The 23,067-nt window shown below is 46.4% G+C and overlaps 1 protein-coding gene across 2 annotated transcripts in view; it reads left to right on the top strand.

The window, feature by feature from the left end:
- The first annotated feature begins 13,295 nt into the window (after positions 1–13,295).
- The window catches only part of FLT1 (fms related receptor tyrosine kinase 1), a 177,184-nt gene continuing 167,412 nt past the window's right edge, over positions 13,296–23,067 (top strand). For both annotated transcript variants that reach the window (XM_044249518.1, XM_044249519.1), the window contains exon 1: positions 13,296–13,551. In XM_044249518.1, the coding sequence (XP_044105453.1) occupies positions 13,488–13,551 (64 nt within the window). In that variant the 5' untranslated portion in view covers positions 13,296–13,487. The remainder of the gene's footprint in view (positions 13,552–23,067) is intronic.

The raw sequence follows: 23,067 nt of genomic DNA, 5'->3' as shown, positions 1-23,067 counted from the left end.
CATGCAAAGTGTTCCAGGGTAGTTCCTGTCCTGAGATAACTCAGAGCCCAAGATATTTGCATCTCAGAAGTCTTGTCACAGGCTAAATTGCCTTGGCAGGAGAAATTTCAGCATGAAGAATTCATATCTGCTGACCTCAAATTGGTTGAAGTTGGCCTGGAATTGATGCAGGCCATGCCCTTTACGTTTATTACCAGAATGCATGCTCTTTGCCCAGAATGGTCATAGTAACTATAAGAACAAAGAAATGCAAAATATCTGTGTGCTGGGAGGAAGGAAATTACCCAAGCTTTGGTGAACATATAGCATTATCTTCTCCACATTTGCCATACCATCGTTAAGTTCTTGTTTTATTGTTTCATGGGTTTAAAAAGGAATTATTCTCTAGCGTAAAGAGATCAGAAGGAGTTTTCTTCTTTTATTTGAGTGAAGTGTTCTCCTAAGTTAAGTCTTTGCTGGTCTTTGCTTGCTTGTTCCCTCTCTTCCCCTCGCTTCTTTTCTTTCATTCCCGCATACAGCATATTTGCATAGTTGTCATGCTGGTTTTTTTCTTTATCTTGAGCAATTCTGTCCAGACCTTGTATTTTCTCTGTTACAAAGTAGGCGACTTTTTTTTTTTTTTTACTCCTTTTCCACTGTATCTAAAAATAGTTTTTCTCCTCCAAATTATAGTTTGAGGGTTAAGCTGTGCATATTGTATTTTTTTAAATAGGACTGAGAGGAGAGTGGGAAGGGGAGAGTTTAGGGGGCTAAGCGGTATTTGCTAGGCTATGTGATTGCTTTCTCTCTTCTGAGATCTTGTTAAAATGCTAGAATCAGGAATTCCAATGCTCATGGAGAGAATATTCTCAGATTTGAGACTGTTTCTTGTGATATGCTCACTTGCTTCTCTGTTGTTGCTGTTTGTCAGACAGAAAGGGGAAAAAAGTGAGCCATTTGAATAGCTTGTCCCTCCCCAGTGTATTCATGGGGGTCATCAGTAAGAATTCTTTTGGTTTTGGGTGAAGGGGTGAAATTAGAAGTCTAGCCTTTCTATGCCTCTCAGTTCTGCTCCAGACGATCCTGTCTGTCCTTGGCTATTGATATTTGAAGTGTATTTCATTAAGCTGTAATTCTGTCCTTGCCTCTAGATTGCTGTTACCATATATTTGGAGTATTTTCATGTTTTTTATTTTTCTTTTAGGTATTAAGGGAAGGTTATTATTTGGTATAACTCTTATCTCTCATTTTATTTTATTTTATTTTTTAAAAAAGATTTTATTTATTTATTTGACAGACGGAGATCACAAGTAGACAGAGAGGTAGGCAGAGAGAGAGGGGGAAGCAGGCTCCCTGCTGAGCAGGGACCCTGGGATCATGACCTGAGCTGAAGGCAGAGGCTTTAACCCACTGAGCCACCCAGGTGCCCCTCATCTCTCATTTTAACCAAGACATCTCTTCAGTCTAATTTTGTATTTTTTCCCCTATAAGTAATTGTCAAATTCACTTAAGCTTTCAAAATGATTTGCATACCATGGTCCAGCATTTTCTTATGATTTTTTTAAAAACACCACACTGTACCTATAGATTTAGCCACTTTGTTGCTTGGCTCCTTTGTCGTTATTACTACTGTGTGTGTGTGTGTGTGTGTGTGTGTGTGTGTATTTATCTATCTATATCTATCTATCTATCTATACATATATTTGTTTTCTTCCTTTTTTTTTTTTTTTTCCTTATCAGTTCTGCTAAAAGACTGTCTAGCTTTTGGTTTCAAAATTACAATAGCGATAGAACTTCCTACAAAAGTTTAAGGTATGTTCCCTACCCTTAGTGAAATTTTTAAAAAGGTGTGAGGAGGAGAAGATTTAAGCTGTGTGTTATCAACTAGAAGATAAAATTGTAGTTTTAAGAATTAAGAAAGCAGTCAGGTAGAAGTAGCTTATTAGTCTGGTAGGACCACTGTAACAAAGTAATATGAATTGGGTGGCTTAAACAACAGACATTCATCTTTTCACAGTTCTGGAGGCCAGAAGTCCAAGATCAAGGTTTTGGTAGGTTTGGTTTCTTCCTCTCTCATTAGCTTATAGTTGGCCATCTTTTTTTCCTGTGTCTTTGCATGGTCTTCCATCTCTGTCCAATTTTTTTTTTTTTTCTTATAAGGATACCCGTTATATTTGTCACTAGTTATATTAACCCCCCCCATGAACTCATTTAACTTTAGTTACCTCTTAAAGGAACTTATCTCCAAATATAGTCATATTCTGAGGTACTGGAAGTTAGGATTTCAACATGCATTTTGAGGCAATGCCATTCCACCCATAGCAAGTAATCAGTAGAGACTTAGAGTAGTGCATAGGCTAAGGGGTTAAAAAATACAGTGTCTCAAAAAAGACAAAAAGTGTATTTTTTTTTTCTCATGAAACAATCTAGAAGAAATAGGTGGTGTAGGGTTTCCTCTGTGTCATCCAGAGACCCAAGTCCCTCTTGGTTCCTGCTCTACCATGTTCTAGAGAATTGCTGTCATCTAATGCCTAGAACTTGACAGGCATTCAATGATGCTTGTGGCAAGAAAGAAAAGAAAGAAAGCAAGCAAGCAAGCAAGAAAGAAAGACGTAGTGTGTTCTGAAGCAATGAATGGGCTAGCATAAAGGAAGTAAGAATCTTAATAGAAATAACTAAGCAGGAAATATGATTAAATATATATGTCTGGCCAGATTTGAGGAAGCCTTGAAAGTCAAAAGGGACTCACAGGGGACTGGAACTGAAAGAGATGAATCAACTCCAATTCACTATTTTAAACAAATGAGGAAATTGAGGCTCAAGAAAGTGAATTAATTTATCCACAAAACTAATAAGTCATGCTATCCAGCACACTAAATCAATTCCTCTGATCCCACGTTAAGGTCACTGCTTCTCTACCGTAATAGGCAAAAGATGGATACAGTCGGCAGTTTTCCATGTGGGAAGTGACATGATGTATGCCATATTTTAGGAAAGTCGATTTTTATGGCTCTAACATATCGTGTATCGGTGACTATCCATATTTTCACTGCAGCTGACACTGATGCTTATATAAACTATGGTGTGTCTTTCTTTTGGTTGTTAAGAGACCCCTTCGCCCCCCACACACCCCCCCACCACAACGTTGGTCTAGTTGGTGGTAGCTGAAAGGAGATCCTTTATTTTAGGAGACAGAGCATCCTGCCCAGTACGTGTGTGGCAGGCAGGGGTGAGAGTGAGAATTAATCCTGATTGGCTAAAGCCGGTCAAGTTAAATCTACTTCCCCTTGCCAATGATTGGTCTAAAGGTTGACATGTGACCCATTTCTAACCAATGAGACATAAAGGGGAGTCTGCTGGGTAGCTCCTGGGAGATTCTCACTTAATAGGTAAGAGCCAGCTAGGAGCAGACCTCTTTGCCCCACTGCCTACTTTGAATATAGTTGCACAAGTCAACTTGAGACCATAAGCAACATAGGAGATGGCAGAGCAGAAAGACTGAGACAGGTTGCTTGGGTACTTTGTAACATTGTGGGATTATCGCATATCCATCCAACCTGGAACTGCCTTCCCCAGACTCCTTGCTATATGATATAATTACATTTTGTCTTTATTGTTTGTTCATTTCAGTCAGGTATTACTGTTACTTGCAACCGAAGCATGCTTAACAAGGATATGCATTATATTTGCTTTTTTTTTTTTTTTAAAGATTTTATGTATTTATTTGACAGAGAGAAATCACAAGTAGATGGAGAGGCAGGCAGAGAGAGAGGGAAGCAGGCTCCCCGCTGAGCAGAGAGCCCGATGCGGGACTCGATCCCAGGACCCCGAGATCATGACCTGAGCCGAAGGCAGCGGCTTAACCCACTGAGCCACCCAGGCGCCCCAGCATTATATTTGCTTTTTAAACAAGCATTTAACTGCCTAAAGACATCCCTTTGCAGTTCCCTATAGTTTCTAAATAAGATAGTACAAGATAAAAATTCAGAGCTCCGCATTCTAGGGGAGTGCAAGGGAGAGAGGGATCGGGCTGACCAGAGTGCTCAGGAAAGTCTTCACAGTGCATATGGTACTTGGACCAGGACTTGGACTGTGGGTAAGAAAAGAACAGGCGGATGGAAATTGTCAGTGCACATCACATGCTGGCGGAAGGAAATTGTCAATGCACATCACAGGCAGGCGGAAGGTCCAGTATAAGCAAAGGACAGCCAGTCCTTTGGATACCGTAAAGGACTTGGATTCCAGTCTGTAATTAAACTCCTGAGTGTTACAGGTCTCATGGATCCCACAGAAACCTTGTTCTTTCAGTCTTCCAGCACTCCCTGAGGACGATTGCAGGGAGCAACACATCAACGGTCCTCATGGACTCCAAATCTAGGCTGTGGTGTGTGCCTTTGCTCTTTGTTGGGTGGGTTCCCTGGGTTCCTAATTTACCTTCTTCCTGAGACCGAGAAACTCTGTCCTCCTTCGTGGTCAGAGGTGGTCTTCATTTTGGTGTCAAGGGACCAGACCAACATTCTGGAAATTTCCTTCATGGTCCTAGAGGGTTCCTCTAAGCCAATGGTACTCCTGGTAGCCTGTGGCAAATTTTCCGACTTCTAGGTGTGGTCAGGCTCCTTAAATTGCATAACACTATTGCTGATGAAAAATGCCGTATATGACAAAATATTGTGTTTTTAAGTTACTCTTCAACTGCAAAGCCAGACACCGTGGCCGGAGAAGAAAATCTGGTTTCTCATACTGCCCTACCACTGAGAGTTATGTAGCCTTCGCTGGATAGATCACTTCATATTTTGGGACTTCATTTTCTTCATTTATAAGAGATGAGTCACTGGGGCTTTTCTAAACTAAAATCATCCTTGAAGTGGTTGTTTATCATTGCTGCTCTTTCTAGATACTGAAATCACAGGATTTCTACCTTTTTTCTCCAACACTACCATTTTTTTTTTTTTAAAGCTGGAGAACATTTCAAGCACAGGGAACCAAATAAGCAAAAGCAAGTCACAGCTTGCCCAGCGAGGCAGGAGGAATTGTGGCCACAGGAGGTCCCCGGCTGGTTAACTGCCTGTCACCTTCTGCCTCCTCTAGCTTTTTTACTGTAGTCCCTTATCTGTGGATTCTTCCTGAGCCCAGAGCTCAATCCGATCATGTGGAGTCATTGAAGAGGCACAGGAAGAAAACATCCCTTGGGCTCTGGAGAGGCAGGAGTCATCCTCTGTTGATCTGTCGGAGCCTTTGGTAGGGACCTGATGTTGACTGTAGTCAGTTTCAGCTCTGCTAAAGGAAGTTAAAGGGAGCTTTGATCCACACACGCAAAGTGGGACAGGGGCAACTCCATGGGGACAGTGGCGATTAGTGGGAAACTCAAGGAAAGGAGATCTCTTTAGGAGAGGAGAATGGGGAGGCCTTCTCCCAGGTGAGATTCTCCCATCGCTATCCACCTTGGTCGATTATGGTTTTTGCTTATCAAAGGAGCTGATGGGTTTTCTTACAGAAAGCGGGGAACTTTGTGCTAAAACTTCAGTAATAGGGACCCATGGAGAGCAAGAATGGGCAGCTGGACCAGGGCAGAATGGAAAGGAAAGGAAGCAGGGAAACATGACAGTATGACCTGGTCCCCACAGGGGATGGCTAGGAAATGCAGCAGTTACTCAGGGTCAGGTTCCAGCAGACAGACAGCGGAGGGCTCCTAGTCCAGAGGATGGGGTCAGCAACTGGAGGCTCTAAACATCAGGGAACACCTGAAGTCCAAGAGGAGACAGGGTCTCCAGCACTGCCTAAGGGTAAGGATAAGAGGGTCTTCCCTATAGGGACAAAGCTAGGAAGGATAGACAGTTGGTTAGGCCATTCAAGGCCCAGTCCCAAGGGAGATCTGGAATTTGAGGGCAGGAAAGTCAACCCCACTGCAGGTGTGGGAAGATTAGTGAGGGAACCTGCAGAAGGACATTGCTAAGGTAATAACAGCTAACATTTATTCAGTGTTAATTTCAATCCAGGTACTATGATAAATTCTTTTCTGGATTCCTCTTTTAATCTTCCCAGCAACCATATTATGTTATCCTTGCTCTAAAGCGTAAGGGCCTGACCCAGGGATGTGAAGTGGTTTGCTCAAGGTCACATACCCAGCAAGGGGCAGGGAGGGCTGGAAGCTGCCCCATACCAGAAGGGGCTCTTTGCTCTCTACTTAGTTTTATGTTGCTTTCTGGGTTCAGGTGACCTTCTACCCAAAGGTGGTGACCTTCATCTGACTACGATATGAACTGACTTGCAGGCAGAACCATCCTTCCTTCCCCTGACTGATTAGATCATCCCACACTGACCCAGTGGATGAAGTATGGGGCTACAGGAACCAGCTCTTTCCTTCTGTCTGCTAGGCTTGGGTTTAAGAGACCAGAAGGGCAGGAGTTGGGGGGAACATGAGGGGGCTGCTGGGGAAGGGTGGGGGGGGGACTGCTCAGGGGAGAGTCCAAGCATATGGCCTCTATGCCTCTTTTCCTCCATCAGATCAGTGGTTAAGTAAGTCATCTCTGAAGTCCATTTGTATGCTAACATTTTATAATTTTACCTTTTATCTCCACCAGTCAGTCTTGTGGAATCTCTTTCTTTCTCTAACCATTGGAACCTCTCTTTTTCATATGTTCTAGAAAAAATGGTCAATTATCTTGCAATATTGTTTTCCTGTTTCTAAAATTGTCTCTGATGCTTTCCAAAAAATCCCTTTCTTTAAGAACACAGTTTTTAATAAATAATATTACCCTGTACCATCTTTAATAAATTTTAATAAATATGAAGAAAACGGATTTTCAAAACTGGTGCATTTTTCTTTTCTTTGTCATTAGATAGCATTTTCCTAGGAGATTTTCCTATTTTCTTTTCTTCTTTTTCATTTTTATCTTGTTTCTACTTATCTGTGTTACTTCTCAACACAGCTGTAGTTTTCAAATCAAGAGGATTTTTAAAACTGTAAGCTGTCTCCTCTGTGATTGCTTTACATTTATTCATACCTCTTTATCAGCGAACTTTGGATTTGTTGGAAACTCATGCCAAGGACACATTTCCTCACGACTATCCATGACACCAAAGTTCTGGTCACCGTCCCTCTTTTCTCTCTAGTTTTTTCTATGCTCAGATCCTAAAACTTAGTTTGAGCTGATAGTTTGTGTGTCCTTTTCTTTCTTTCTTTTTTTTTTTTTAAGATTTTATCTATTTATTTGAAAGAGAGCATGAGAAAGAGAGAGAGAGAGAGAGAGAGAGAATGTGTGCAGAAGCAGAGGGAGAAGCAAACTCCCTTCGGAGTAGGGAGCCCTGATGTGGGACTCAGTCCCACCTGAGCCAAAGGCAGATGCTTAACCAACTGAGCCACCCAGGTGCCTAATATTTTGTGTTTTCAGTTCCAGATGAGGAAAGAAAAAAGTATTTTTATTAAGAAAACACTTTAAATATATACATAAGAGGGGGGTCTGGCTGGCTTAGTCAGTACAGCATGCAACTCTTGATCTCAGGATTGTGAGTTTGAGCCCCACATTGGGCATAGAGATTACTTAAAAAATAATAGCAAAAATCTTTTAAAAAACACATAAGAAAAAAAGAAATGTATATAAATTATATGCCCATGACTCAGCTTCACATTATCAATATATGTCCTAACGTGCTTCATCTTTACTCCTCTTGGATAATTTTTTTTTTAAGATTATATTTATTTATTTGAGAGAGAGAGAGCATGAGAGGGGGGGAGGGTCAGAGAGAGAAGCAGACTCCCCATCAAGCAGGGAGCCCAATGCGGGACTCAATCTCCGGACTCTAGGATCAGGACCTGAGCTGAAGCAGCTGCTTAACCAACTGAGCCACCCAGGTTCCCTCTTCTTGGATAATTTTGAAGCAAATCTCAGATGTTCTACTGTCATCTGTGATTACATTAGTCAGTGATACAAGACCATTTTATTTTATAATATTTTAATTTTAATAAATTAAAATTTTAATAAGTTTTATTAAATAATAAACTTATTTAGCTGGGATTTACATTTCAGCAAGAAATGTAAATATTTCACACTAATATTTGAGTTGATGCTTTGGACATTGATATGATTTTTGTCTAAAACCAAGATTTGTCTGTCATATCTTGACCCTAACTTTTTTTCTCTTATGTTGATAAGCAGGAGTTGTACTCTGAACTACAGAAACAGTGATCCTGAGGAAATTTTCATTATAAAACGTTTAGACACAACTTTATCTAACAGTCTAAAAATTGGCAGAACGCAGTTTACAATGTGTCTTTCAAGTGCTAATTGGAAGCTGTGCTCTCCGTTTAGCTAGAACTCGGTTTTATGGAATATCCGTTTTTCAACAGAAAAAGACCTAAAGCCACATGGAATACTCAGTTTTTCCATCCACCATAGGGTTAGGTGAAATTGCGGGGCGGGGAGGGGGGAGTCCGGCAGGGGGAGGGGTCTCACTTTCCTACAGATGGCAGATTTGCCAGTTTCACATCTGCTGATGACTTAGAATATTGCCGCCCCCCCCCCCCCGCCCCACCCCGTGTTTCTGCATTCCCGCTGACTTCTGGTTCAGATGGGTCCCTGGGCTTGGGCAGAGTGGCCCCGGTTTCTCCGTGACTTCTGCAGTAGCTGAGACAGAAGTACGTCTGGGAGGAGCCTGGAAGAGAGGCAGGAAGGAAAGGGATGGTCTTCCACTGAAGCTGCCAGCAGACCTGCCCTGAGGCTGTGCCTGGGGTTAGGAGAACTTTTGAAAAAGGAAGGTCGAAGATGGATAGCTCTGCTGGTCACCCCTACTTACTCAAGTGGAAGTTAGGTCCCTGGCTTTTAATAAACCTCCTAGTCATCGCCCAGCCATTACACAAAACTCAGACATTACATTTAGATGTATAAGATTTTTGCCCAGTGTTAGGGTATGCCAATCTGATGATTATCACTTCAAACCCTGCCTTGGTTCAAGAGGCAATAAAGTGGGTTGCTTTTATTTATTTATTTATTTATATAAAGATTTTTATTTATTTATTTGACAGAGAGAGATCGCAAGTAGGCAGAGCGGCAGGCAGAGAGAGGAAGGGAAGAAGGCTGCCCGCCGAGCAGAGAGCCTGATGCGGGGCTCGATCCCAGGACCCCGAGATCATGACTTGAGCTGAAGGCAGCGGCTTTAACAAGTGGGTTGCTTTTAATTGCCCACTCACCTCAGCCTGCCTGAAGCCAAGTCCTTCGAACCCCTCCCATTCTTCCCCTTCCTTGCTCACCTCCCCAGCTCACCTCCCTCTCCTCTTCTTCTGCCTCCCCTTTCTCTCCTTCATCCCCCTTCTTCTTCAGCTCCCCTTCTTCCCCTACCCCCTTTTCTTCTTTACCCCTCCCTCTCCCTTACCCCCTCTCTTGCTCTCCCTCCCCTTCTCTCATTTATCCCTTCCCTTTCAACTTTACCCCTCCTCCCTTCTCTTCCTCCCCTTCTCTCCTTTACCCATCTCCTTCCCCTCCTCTTCCCTTATCCTCCCTCCCCTATTCTCTCCTTTACCCTCACCTCTTTTTCCTCCCTCTTCTCTCCTTTACCCTCCCCTCCTTTTCCTCTCCACTTCTCTCCTCTACCCTCACCATTCCTCTCCTTTCTTCTCCCCTTTACCCTCACCCCTCCCCTCCTTTCCTCCCCTCTTCGCTCTTTTATCCTCACCCCTCCCCTCCTTGCTCTCCCTCTTTTCCCCCTCCTTAGCACCCTCCCAATGTCCCCATCCTGGGAACACTTACTATCTTCAAGTCTTCCTTGGATCCCTGGAGTTTTCTTGGGCCCCTCCCTCTTTCTCCATCCACCCCTGTTAATTTCCCTGGACATACCTTCTCCGAACTGCGAACCAGCCTCAAAAAGAAGCCAAAACCCTGAATAAACCCAAGCGAGATAAACAGCAGCAGCACCAACTTATGTGAAGAGCAGGTGGCCAGGAAGAGAGAGAAGCCCGCGGAACAGAAAGGAAAAGAGTCAGGATGTTGGCAGCCAATGTCCCCTCTGGAACTGGAGCAGAGCTTAGCAGCATCTGTCAGATCAAACCCTGAGTGCGCCTGCCTGGTGAGCTCAGCAGGGTTCCCTACAGGCTTCTTTGACCAGGTTAACTATGGAATGAAGAAGCATGGCCAGGTGGGGGGTTTTCATATAACACAGAGGGTTTATAAGATCATTTGGTTCTGTAACCAGCCATACACATTTATGCTCCGTGCTGTGTAGCCGCAGAGTATCATTTGTCCTTGCGCTGAAGCTGCCTCACTCAGGTGAGGGTGAAATTCCTGATGGAGCCCCGGTTCTGAGAAGCGGAGTCACTCCACTCTTGGTCCACTGTAGGAAGGTGAGGCCTTGGCTTCCCTCCTGTCTCTCCCACTGGTGCTTCCACACTATTATTCAGTCTTGAATATTAAAGCTGTCGGTCTAACCAGCACTGAACCTCTGAATGGGGAATAGAAAGAATCCTCAAGAGAATGTTTGTAGCTGATAACAAGAGAGAGTGTCTGGTTTTGCACGAGATGAAATGTTCTTTTGTATGCGAGCAGGAAGCAAGTAGATAGTCTACTTCAATAGCTTTTTATACCCACCAGGCATGCTGAAATTGATCTTTTCCATCATGATTATCTATAAAACCGCTTTGGTTAATGGTTCAGTTAGAAGAGTGCCAATAACCCATTCTCATTCAAAGGCATTATCTTTTTGGAGGGAGGGGAGCTGAGAGCCAAACCTTTATTCCCCATAATTTTGCTTAGATATTCGCTTAACGAAATACTAAAATTTAAGCTAAAAATAAAATCATGAACAAAACCTTGCAACAATTTGTAGGATCTTGAATTCTTTGTGAGGAGGCTAACACGGCTGCCAAAATAAGAAGCAGGAAGCAAACTGCTGACTATAATTAAAAGCTTGCAACTTTCCAGAAGAAGAGTTGAGGAATTTGAGGAGGATCACTCTTAATGCTGAATAATTTGGGCATAAATGAAGTTAGATTGATTTGACCGTGACTTTTTAAGCTTTATTTATTTACTTGTTTCTCTTTTAAATTCAAGTAATTGAACAACATACTAGCACTGTGGGGTGGCATCTTAAAATTATGAAGGCTGTTTCAGTTGTCCATCAAATACTTGTGGCTTTACAAATAAACTCAACGCAGAGTAGATAATCTATATGTACTGATGTAATTAATATACAGCAGGTATATAAGGTGCTTGTCTCTCTGGGTGTTTACAAAATCAAATGACATTTTTAAAGTTCAATTTCATGTTCGTAGGTTGTACTATGGGCTACTTTCCTCTGGAGTCAGCTAAGTGCCTGTCCCAGAGAAGCCCTCCTGATCTCTCAGGGCAGATCACCTCTTCTCTGCACCCATGAGGACTCAAACCCCTCTCCACACTGTGGTCCGTGCCCGTATTGTCATGGCCTCTTTACCTGTCAACCTCCTCTCCAGATTCTAAGCTCCTCAGAAGGCAGAGATGGTGTCTTCCCATCCCAATGCTTTTAGCCCCAACACACTGCCTGGCCCCTGGGAGGTGTTGCAGAAAGCCAATGCTGAGGGCTTCTCCTTGGGAGGGAGCCTGGGAGTGACAAGCAGCTCTGAGGTGAGGCAGAGGGACACCTTGGCTTTTCCAGTGCTCCTGGATGGTGTTTGAGAAGGATCAACTGTCAGCTTCCAATAATTCATATTTACTATTTGCTCATGGGTCCACGATCGAGGTTTGGGGGAGGCAGAGAAAAGGAGCCATGGAGAATGGTGAGGAACGTTGGAAACACAGAGAAGGCTAGTGAAGCTGGCAGGGAGCCATGACTCCACGCGTTTGTCCTTTCTTCCCAACCACCAGCAGTGAGGGTCTGCGACTTAGGCTCCAAGGCACCAGGTGTGGGTTTGCAAGTTGCCTGCATGGGGCAGCAGGTGGCGGGGACCTGTCTTCCCTTGCTCGGGCAGCCTATAGGTGTGGCAACTTCGGGTTGCCCAACCTTCCCGGGCAGGGAGGTAGTCCAGTCCTACAGGAAGAGTCGCTGGTCCCGTTTAGGAGCCATCACAGTCTCTTTTATCAAGACCAACCATCTGGCAGATGAATAGAACTATTCCAATAGAACTATTTTTCAAACCAGCGGTATTTATAAAGACAAGACTGGGCTGCTCAGTGGAGTCTAGGACGATTTCAGCCTTTGAGGTAATGGAGACATAATTGAGGAACAACGTGGAATTAGTGTCATCGCGAGTGATCTAGTGCCTCAAGTCAACTTCATCGGGTTTTGTTCGAAGAGCAGCAGTCACTCATCTTGCATAGCAAGATGCCATCCGAAAGATTTCTTTTTTTTTTTTCCCCTGAAGACTTTAGGAACTAAAGCTCAAGTGCTCGACCCTTACAAGTTGCAGGAGCAGTTTCACGCCTCAGCTTTTTAAAAGGTATCTTGATGTTATTCGTTGTGCTGCTTCTAGGAAGCACAGGGTTTAGGAAATGACTTGGGCGGGTGCATCTCTGCCGCCGAAAGAGACACAGACGTCCTCCCCAGGGACCCGAGAGGGTTCTCGGTCTTCTCGAAGGTGCCGGGCAAGCGTCCGGTCCCCTCAGATGCTCCCGGTCCAGTCCCTGTGCAGAGGGTCTCCGGCGCCTTCCTAGACGTCTGGGGACGATCTGGGGGGTCTGGGGCAGCTAGACCAGGCGGCAAGAACAAGGAAGAGGAGGGAGCCGGGCTGCGCCTAGATCCTCCTTGCCAAGGACACTGTCGCGGAGACGCGGCCAGCTTCCCACGGATCGGACTTTCCGCCCCCGGGGCTGGGCGGCGGAGCTGCTGCCCGGTCCCCCTTCCCGGCTTCGGGCGGCCCCCAAAGGCTGAGTAAGCCTGGAGGAGGGAGGGAGACTGCAAGGATTTCCTGAGCGCTAAGGGAAGGAGGAAGGGACCCGGGCAGAGGGCCGGGAGCAAGGACCCTGAACCTGCCGGGGCCGCCTCCGGACGGAGTAGCCAGCGCCTCCCCACGAGCGCTCGCGCTCGGTCCCGACGCGCGCTCTGCCCCCAACTACCCGCCCCCCCCCCGGCGGCCCCCGCCCCTCTTGAGAATCGTAGAGAATCAGGTCCCGGAGGAAGAGGGTAGGTGGGGAGGCGGATGAGGGGTGGGGGACCCCTTGACGTCACTGGAAGGAGGTGCCGGGGTAGGAAGTGGGCTGGGGAAAGTTTATAAATCGCCCCCGCCCTCGGCTCCTCTTAATCGAGGTCCGCTGAAGGCTCGGAGCGCGCCGGGCTGACACTCCTCGCGGCTCCTCCCCGGCGGCGGCGGCGGCGGCAGCGGCAGCGGCAGCAGCGGCTCGGAGCGGGCTCCGGGACTGGAGCGCAGCGGCCAGAGGACGCCGAGCTGCGAGGATTACCCGGGGAAGTGGTTGTCCCCCTGGTTGGAGCCGCGGAGAGGGGCGCTCGCGGCGGAGGGCCGGAGCGCGAGGAGGCAGATTCGGGCGGCTGTGGGTCTGTGGCCCGCGAGCGGCGCGGGGAGCGGGCGAGCAGGCCGCGTCGCGCTCACCATGGTCAGCTGCTGGGACACCGGTCTCCTGCTGTGCGCGCTGCTTGGCGGTCTGCTGCTTACAGGTGAGGCGAGGTCGGGACCAGAAGCCCGCGCGGGGCCGGCATGGGGCGGCGGGCGGGCACACCCTTGGGTCTGGGGCCGGGTGCACGCGGGGAGGTGAAGCTGCAGCCGCGAGGAGCGAACCTCGCTGGGAGCCTGGGACGCCAGTTGTCGTGGGCACGCCTGGGGCCGCGGCGCCCTTCTCTTCCGTTGGGCAGGCAGTGCAGGCGTCTCGGAGAGTCGCCGGCGGAGGTCCGCGGGCATCGGCGTCCTGAACGGCTGCCGGCGCCGCGCTCGGTTCCGCCCTGGGGCTGCCCCTTTGCGGCTGCAGCGGCCGAGTCTCTTTGCCCAACTGCCGAGTCGGCTCTCCCCTCCCGGGCGCTGGGAGCACCGCGCGCCCGGACCTGCCTGACCCCCACAGCCTGCTCCCCGGCGGCCTGGCACGGGTCGGCAGGGCCCACGGGAGCCCGGAGCAGTGGCTTCTAGAACGCCCGCCACACTGCCTGGGGGCTGGGCTGAGGCCCGGGCGTTGGCGAGGTTGGGCACCGGCCACTACGTCGTGCCTCCAGAGGGGAGGAGGAGAGCCCCCTCGGAAGGGGTCGCGTGCCTGCCGGTAGCCAACAGATCCCAGCAGAGGGCAAAAAGCTGGTGTCCTTCGACCCACTTCGGGTCCCCCGGCCCGATTGCCCCCAGGAACGTTTCAGCAGCTTCTGCTCCTCCCCGCCGCTTGCCGACCGCCGGGCAGAGCGCGCCGCGCGCAGCCACCCGGGTGGGGCCTCTGCGGCCGGTCCAGCCCAGGTCGCCGACCTGAGTGAACCTGGCCAGGGCAGTGGAGAACCCAAATACCGTTAAGTTTCGGAATTGCAGGCCTAGTCCTTAAATTCCCAGAGAAGAGAGAGGAAGATTTGGACCAAAAGATGCAGTTTGAGGGAACTGCGAGGTCCGCCCCTTTGCTGGGAATTCGAGAAACGCGCGGCAAAACAGTCCGGGGCCCCGGAGGTTATATCGCGGTAGTGCGGAGGTTACCCCGCACCAGGGCGTTGAAGCCCGAGGGGACTTCGGGGCCCAGATTTGTCTTTTCTGCCCATTGGGGCTGAGTGGCCAAGCCCTCCGGTTCAGTCCTCATGGACGCGGAGAGCCGTATTTCTGGAGAATAGGTAAAATAGGAAATAAAGTACAGTAACAAACAAGTTATTGCAGTAATTCCAGGGAAGGAAAAAGTCAGTAGGGTTGAGCGAATTTTTTTTAATGCTTGTTAAACCCCCAAAGCAGTAACTGTTAAAAAACATTCTTTCTCAGTGGGAAGACTAATTAGATCTTCGGTTTCTGAAAAACATGTAATGGTTCCGATTAGGTTGGCGAAACCATTAAGCTGAAAGGTAGGCGAAGCCCTCATGTCTGGGAACTCGCTGTAAGTTGGGGAAGTCGGTAACATAGCTATATTATATGAAATACTGCTTTTCATTTTCAAAAAAATTTTTTTTGTTTTGAAAAGTCACTTATATTGAAGTATAGTTGTTCAGAGCACTGAAGTAACTTCTGAAGTCCACTCACCTGTTCTGTAAAGGTAAATTTAGCTTAATTCCTGCGAATCCAATGAAGGGAAAAGTATATGTTTCACTGGCTTTTCTGCTTCACACAAATACATCTTTACTTTTGTTTCAAAAACGTGGTTGACCAATAAAGTATAGTTCTGTTGGTGATGAGGACCAATTTAGATCCGTGCAAGCTTTTCAGAAACCTGAGTAAGATTCTCTTGAAATTTCTTTTAGATTTTATTTCCCTTAAATGAGGCAGAAACGTTGAGACTCTTGTTTGATTTTTTAGTATATGTGCTGCCGAAGCGAGCACATCTTGTTTGATTTTTTAAAAATTGTGTATGTATTATTATAAGAAAGCAAGGCAAAACATGAGCAAGGTGAGAGCCTCCTTACCTGCTGGGTCAGGGACTGTTGTTATCAGTGGTCCCGGGGTGTAATTCTTGAAGCATGGCTTTGTAAACCACAGGCTTATGGCTGGTTAACAGAGAACCCACAGAACAACAGTCAGCTGCCTACTTTGTAAATTGCATCAGGGCTTTCAGACTAAACCGAGGGGCTGCAAGGGGCTGCTTCTCCCGGAAGTGGTATCCAGAAAGAGGCCAAGTTTCTGCTCTGTGGAATTATCAGGAGTCTGCTCACTTTCAGGTGCCTTTGAATATTTGTGAGTTATTAATATTTTGAGTGTGTGTGTGAAGGTGTGTGCATGCACTGAGATATAAAATAACCAGAAGCTCAGTCAGACAAAAAGATAATGTATTTCCCCCTAAAGGTTAAATTTACCTGCTTCCAAATATCCTGAGAAATGAAAAGATGACAGTAATTTGGGTATTTTCAAGTCCTCTGTATTGCGATCTTTCCCTCTAAAAAGAATACCTCTCTTACTCTGGCTCAAAGTCTTAAAATTTAGTTTTCTTACTTTTAAGGCATTATGTCCATGATTAAAGCCACAGGCCCCTTGTTTCTGTCCCCATCTTTTGGGGGTTTTTGAGCAGCTGATATTTACAACTAACTAACTGGAAATGTATGACTTCTGAATCTTGTGAGGGAAATCTACATTAATAATACAAAGTTGAAACGTGCATGAAAATAATACTCATTTCCAAATACAATGTAATAAATCTTTCATAGTAAAGCTAATTTTACATGGCAGTTTTTGTTGTTTTCTCGAAGGTTTACAAAGCTACACTTTTTTGGCAGTGGTTTTCCATATTGCATATTTGGACTATTAATTAGTTAGCACTTCTGGCAGTCCACGTGGGGAGGTTCCCCCCTGTTGGGTCCTGTTGCCAATGGGCTACAGGTCATCATCTGGTCTATTCCTTAATATTTTTACCTTATTTGTTTATTGTTATTTTAAGTTTTTTCTTTCCCTGTTGAAAATTCTATAACAGGCTCTCCAGTTTCTTTCCTGGGGAACTCTAAGTGAATTTTTCGTTTTCACTGTGAAAGTCAGAAGTTAGAATAGATACCTATTTCTAATGCCCCTTTCCAATTCTTTAAGACTCAGTGAATGGTTCCAAGGAGTAGGCTGAAGGAGGTGTGTCCCTTTTTCTCCTGCCCTTACACATTTGCATGTAAAATGGATGATAAGCCCTGTAATGCCAGAGCACCTGCTATCAATAATCACATTGCATTTTCTTTTTCATCCTTCAGCTGATTAACTAGCTCTTTAATGGGTTGCGAGAGCTAGGCTGTTAGGTTGTCTGAACCAGTAGTAATCATAGGCTTTTTTCTTTCTTTCTTTTTTTTTTTTTCTTTTTCCAAACAGAATCCTTAACTCTAGGAACTAAACTCTACTTCCTGACTTTGGTTACATTACCTCTTCTAAAAGGCCGTCAGTCATTTTAAACTCAAGAATTTCTTGTTGTTTGTTTGTTTAAGTTAATTCTCACATATTTGATTCAAAAATAACTTCATTTTAAAATTTCAGATTGCCACAGGGACGCTAAGCCTCTTATTTAAAATTGGACCTATTTTATATGATCTTTTAGAAGCAACCAAATAATCACTTTGTTCTTACCAAATGTATTGAGACATTCTAAATCTACTTTGAACGTGTGTAATATAGCAGTTGAAAATATGTTGCCAAAAAATGGGTTTTATATTGACCAAGAGGAAAAAAAAATGCAGTGTCCTGGAGGAAGGTTAGCCAACCCATTTCAGGGTTGTGCCTGCTGTTAACCCTGGGTTTGGGAAGTTCTGCAAAGCAAGAACAAACTGAGATGTGTATGCAAGTGGGCATAAGAATGGAGAGAAAGTGAAAGAAGCTCTCTTGGCACTTGGGTGTTAAATGCAAAGCTTGCTGGCGTTGGGTTTTTGGTGCAGTTGCACGGTTGGGAGTTTATTGGATATCAAGTAAATACAACCTTTCAGAGTATTGGTCATTGTGGAGAGGAGAGGAGGGACTGTGAAACGACACCAGACCTAATTTATTTTAAACAAAAATATATTATGAGGAATGGTTAAAAGCATTAAAAGCATCTGTTGCATTGCTTTAAATAATTTAATAGAAGAGGATAGTCCCTTCCATTCCACTGGTCTTAGTATACTGGTGAGGCTTGTAAGGAATGACAAGATCTCTTGCCAAATGCTTTCCAGGATCATTGTTGATTCCTTACACACTTGGGTGCCTTGGAAATTGCATGCTGCTGATGACATTACTGGATTTTATACCAGATTGAGGGAGGGGAAGGAAATGGGAGGAATGGGGTAATTGAGGGAAGGATTGAGAGGAAAGCCTCTGGCTTAGCATCTGGGACTGCAGGGGGGTTTCATTAAGGAAATGGTTCCATTGAGTCTGCTGAAGATAGTGGACTAGATTTCCTGCATTGCTGCTGGGGCGGATGTGGGGGGATGTCAAGAATTCCTGGGGATTTCCCATCAGTCTCGGTAAGCTGGATGCCTGAGAGCCATATCTGATTCTTGCTCCTTTCCTTGATTTTGAGCTCCTTGCAAGACCTGATTTTGTCTCTCAGACATAGAGGTTGTGAGGGCTAGATGGAACCTCATAGATCGAACATACTCATTTCAGAGATGAGAAAACCCGCCCAGAATAGTGTTCCCCCCAGCCCCCACCCCCGCCAAACAAGTTCAGTAGCTGGTTGCTGGCAGACCCAGGCATAGCATCTGATGGTCCCAGTACAGATAATACTTTTTCTTCATTTCTGTCTTTCCTCCACCCCAAGCAGGGTAGAGATGTTCAAACATTTGCTGAAGGACATTATTACGGCGCTCAACGTTTCTTTTTAAATGTCAGGATCTTTCTCAAATGTGGAATTTTCTTCTATTTTCATATAGCCCACAAGGGCTTGAGATTAAGCCAAAATTACGGCTGCTTAGTAGTGCACTGACAGATTTGGTTAGCAGATTGGTTCTCCTTGGGACCCTTCTTTTGAACTGCGGTGGTTTAAATAGTTGTAGCCTACATGACTAGCCTTGTCTCACCACTTCCCCCCACGCACCCTGTGACCCAGCTACGCAAGCCCTTCCCCCAGTCAAAGAAATTACTCACCATTCTTAGGATGGGCCTTGTGCATTCATCACTCCGTGTTCATGCCTTTTTTCTTCAAGACCCTTTCACTCTTTCTGCATTTCCTCCTTCCCTGCCTTCAGAAGCCTTTCAAAGCTCTGCAGTCACCATCTCTTTGAGTTCCTCCTTACAGCTGCAGACGGAATCTGTGGTTTCTTCTGCTCCCATAGGTGCCCTCCTCTATAGAACCCTTATGCATACCCCTTTCTAGTTGTTTTCACCTTGCATCGTTACTATTTCGTCCCCTTGCTCTCTGATTCCCGGCACCTAGTGCATATGCCCAGCACAGAGGCCCTTGGTAAGTGCTGGAATGAATCAGTGATGTCGCCACCCTACCATGTCCAGGAAGAAAGCTCTCAGGGCCATATACGAATTTATCCCATTATATTAATGTGCTCCCATCTGTCCAGTTGGCCTCAGTTACAGCGTATTCCTTAGAAGCCTTGCTCCCAAGAGATAATGTTGGTCTGCAATGATGACATTGTAGCAAGTGGCTAAGATGTAGAAGATCAGCTAGGATCTTTAACCTCTGAGATCCCTCTCTCCTGTAATCCTCTTCTTTTTTGTCCTCAAGCTTCACTGGGGACTCAAAGCCACCAAAGCTGGATTTCAGTCTGTACAGAAGTTCTGTCATAGCCTCTGTGGATGAGGTAGCGCTGCGGTTTTGCCCAGCAGCGTATTATACAATTTTTTAGAAACAACAGTGCTCTCAGATTTTATGGTTTGCCTTACTCGTAGACTCAAACCTGAGTCCATGCGTGCTGGGCAGTGATAAAAAACCCAATGACAGGGGCGCCTGGGTGGCTCAGTGGGTTAAGCCGCTGCCTTCGGCTCAGGTCATGATCTCAGGGTCCTGGGATCGAGTCCCACATGGGGCTCTCTGCTCAGCAGGGAGCCTGCTTCCTCCTCTCTCTCTGTGTCTGCCTCTCTGCCTACTTGTGATCTCTGTCTGTCAAATAAATAAATAAAATCTTTAAAAAAAAAAAAAAAAAAAACCAATGACAGAGACCTGGCCACGCTCAGCCCTGATGTTGCGTTTCCATTAGGGCCATTTGCTATGGGACCAGGCTAGTCTGCCGGAGTTCCTCTTTCCATGGGATGGGCTCTTCCTGACCCTTCATGCAAGTTTGTTCCTGGCTGGACCACTCTACTAGGAAAGTGTGAGACCTGTTCTTCTAAAAAACCTGAATCCCATGATGGGGATCCTGGTGGTCCCTGCCTTCCACCACCCCCACACCCACACTCTGAACATGCCCACAGAATTATCCAAAACCAGCTTCTCAGACTGCATTCCATGGTGCAGCAGCAGCAGCCCCCGGGAACTTAATGAATCAGAGAGCCTATGTATTAATAAAGTCCACTGACATTTTCTTTGCACATTAAAAATGGAGAAGCACAGATTTTTAGCAAAGGATTCTTAGCTCTGGTGTCAGGATCTAATTCCTTTTCATCTTCATCCTAAAAAAAGATGGCTAAGGGACTAGACCCAGGCCAGCCAGGAGCCTCTTCTGGCTCCCACATTATGCTTGTGTGGGAGACCTGTGTCCTTCTTGAAGATTCTTTTTATAAATTCTTAGATGTAGCTTAGACCTGTAATCCAAGGAGACAGAGGTGGTGGTCTTGAAGGATACCATGGTTAACCAAATCATGGGTGGCAAGATCAAGTTCTTAGAAAATAACACACTCGGTGGAAAAAAAAAAAAAAGTAAAAATGGCATTAAACAGATAGGTTTCAACCATAAGTAAAAGTTTTATGATGTATTTGCTCCCAGAACAAAATTAGTTGGTGACATTATGCAATGAAGGTAAGTGTCCTTCTCTGGAATCTTAGTGGTCAGGGAGGCATCGCCATCCCATTGTGTCCTGCTACCCTGACAACAGGTTTTTTTTGGGCTTCTTACTGGCTTGAAATCCAGTGTGTTTATATTCATTCTTCCTTGTCTCCTATTGCAAATCTTGGCAAATGCCTTTGTCTTTTTACAGATTACCACAGTGCCTACAGGCACTTTTCCTCCGCCTGGTCTTCTAACCTATTTAACTGATGGAGTGTGAATGAATTTCCTTTCAAGCCGCAGACCCACCCATGTGGTCCCCACAAGCCAAGCTATAACAATGATCAGATGCTCGTGTTGAAAGGAGCCTGAAGTGAGCCTTATTATATAAAGGAAAAGCCTTTGCTTTCATTATACACAAATATGAAACCACTTAAACTCAAGGCCACCTTTAGCAAAACCCTGATTAGTAATTAATCTGCCAGTTGATTTCTGTGAAGCCCTTTGCGTTTGGCTAGGGTCATGGTCCCTAGTGTTGGTTCTACATTAGAATCATCTGGGGAGCTTTGAAACATCCCTTGCCCTGGCTGCACCCTTCACCAATTTAATCACAATCCCCTGAGTGGTAGCCAGGCATCGGTCATTTTTAAAGCTCCCAGGTGATTTCAGTGGGCGGCCTGGGGCTTAAGAACCTCATATTTTATCATCCATCCCAATCACCTGGAGAGCTTGGGCCCCACCCAGAGTTTCTGATGCTCTAGCCTAGGGCGGGGCCGAGAATTTGCATTTGGAACAGGTTCCCCTGGGTGGCTGGTGCGCCCAATTCAGAGACCACAGTGGGAGAGCCACTGTCCTAGGGGCTGGTGGGAGAGGCCTGACCACCTGGGAGACCCATGTGCCAATCCGTAAAAGGCTCCAAGTCATCACTAGACATAGAACAAAGTAGAGGAAGCCATTTACAAGAATTCTTGCCAGGAGGACTATGTGTTAGTAGTGTGACAGAAGGAATATTAGGATCAAATGCTTGGAGCATGCAACCAAGAGAGGGGCAAGATTGCCTTCCGAGGAAAGCTCGATCCTCTTGGCGAATGGGGTGGTGTGAGTTAGGAGCCAGAACCAAACTGCAGGTCCAGACAACAGAGCTAATGGTAGCCTTCCTCTGCCTGACACCTCGGAGCACGCAGGCTTTCCTCCAGATGAACACGGGTAAATGTCTGCAGCGTCCTGTTGGAAGGTGCCGTGCCATTGACCTGTCTAGAGTGCCCGTGTACCTCAGGCCTGCCTTGCTGCCCTCTGGGGTCCCCAGCCTTGTGGGCCTCTGCCCCTGTAACTGAGCTGCTTGGCCTAGATTTCCTTTGCTGGGAATTGGTGTCCCCCGACTTGGGTGGCTGAATTCTTCCCGTTGGTTCTGTTGATTTTCATGGCGCACCAGGGGTCTGTCCCCCTCGGTGAGAGGAGTCACTGCTTGTCTGGAAAGAGAGCTGACCTCCCCTCGTGCCAAACCATGTGCTGGAAACTTCCTTGTTGAACATCAACAATCCCAGCGGCATCGCTGAGAGCGTGTCAGGGTACCTATGGGGCCTTCGAAGCCGAATGGCATATGTGCCATTTGTGCACTTGATGCTCAGATATGGAAAGAACAGATCTTTCACGCACTCTCACCACTGAATCACTGTCTGGGGGGCTGAGTCATGGAGGCATTCGTCATCTGCTGCCATGATATAGGTTGCCCCAAAACTAATGACCTTCAACAATAAATCATTATGCCTGCCTGAGTCTGTGGATAAGGAATTTGGGCTGGTCTCCTCTGGCTCCCTCATGCCGCTGTCCGTCAGCTGGCATTGCCCCTGGGACTTAGGTGCCGGCCATCCCCGGGTCTCCCTCCACACCTGGCGTTTGGCCACTCAGTTGTGTAACTCACACTTCTGAACTCAGAGGCAGGGGCAGTCCAGGAGGGTGACTGTGGAAGCCTCTAGGCCCTTGGACGCCTGGACTTGGCCACTCCCACGACACTATTCCTCCATATCTGATTGGTAAAAGCAGGTCCTAACCCAAAGTCAAGGGCTGTGGAAAAGGGCTTCTCTCTTGAAGGCAGTAGCTGTACGATATGGTGGCCGTGTTTTCTAGTCCGTGTCGTCCCCTCCGTCCCTGCCCCGCAATGGACTGTCAGCACGGGTAGCTTTTTCTTTTCAGTCTAGCTCTTAAGCCGGCACCTGGCCAAGAAAATAAAAGTGAACAATTCCTTGGCCCTTCTAAACACTACCTGTGATTGAGGCAGCTGGCCCCCTGGAAGAGCTTCCATTCCATAAATCTTAAATCATAAATCGGTCACGGTTAAGGTATCGTGTCTTGTTAGAGCTGCTGGCCTCTGATGGGGGCTGTGGTCCCAGCAAGTGAGCACAGCGGGCACTCAGACTCTGAGGTGGGCAGGTCCGCAGCTTCGTTGTACTCGTCGTATCAGAGGATCTTTGATGGAACACCTTCTGGAAGATGTGGGGAGGCTGTATGCTTTGAGGAAAGGAGGACACTATCCCCCAAGGATTGTCAGGCCCTTTGACTTACCTATAGGATTTGACTTAGTCCCGAGAGGTAGGTACAGTACTCTCAAACATGAAGGAATCGAGGCTGACAGAAATGAACGATTTGCCCTCCGATCGCAGAAGTGGTAAGTAAAGCTGGAATTATTCTGGTCTGCTG

The sequence above is a fragment of the Neovison vison genome, chromosome 5, assembly GCF_020171115.1.
Source record: "Neovison vison isolate M4711 chromosome 5, ASM_NN_V1, whole genome shotgun sequence".
NCBI classification, from domain to species: Eukaryota; Metazoa; Chordata; class Mammalia; order Carnivora; family Mustelidae; genus Neogale; species Neogale vison.
This window is presented reverse-complemented; position numbering and strand designations above follow the sequence as displayed.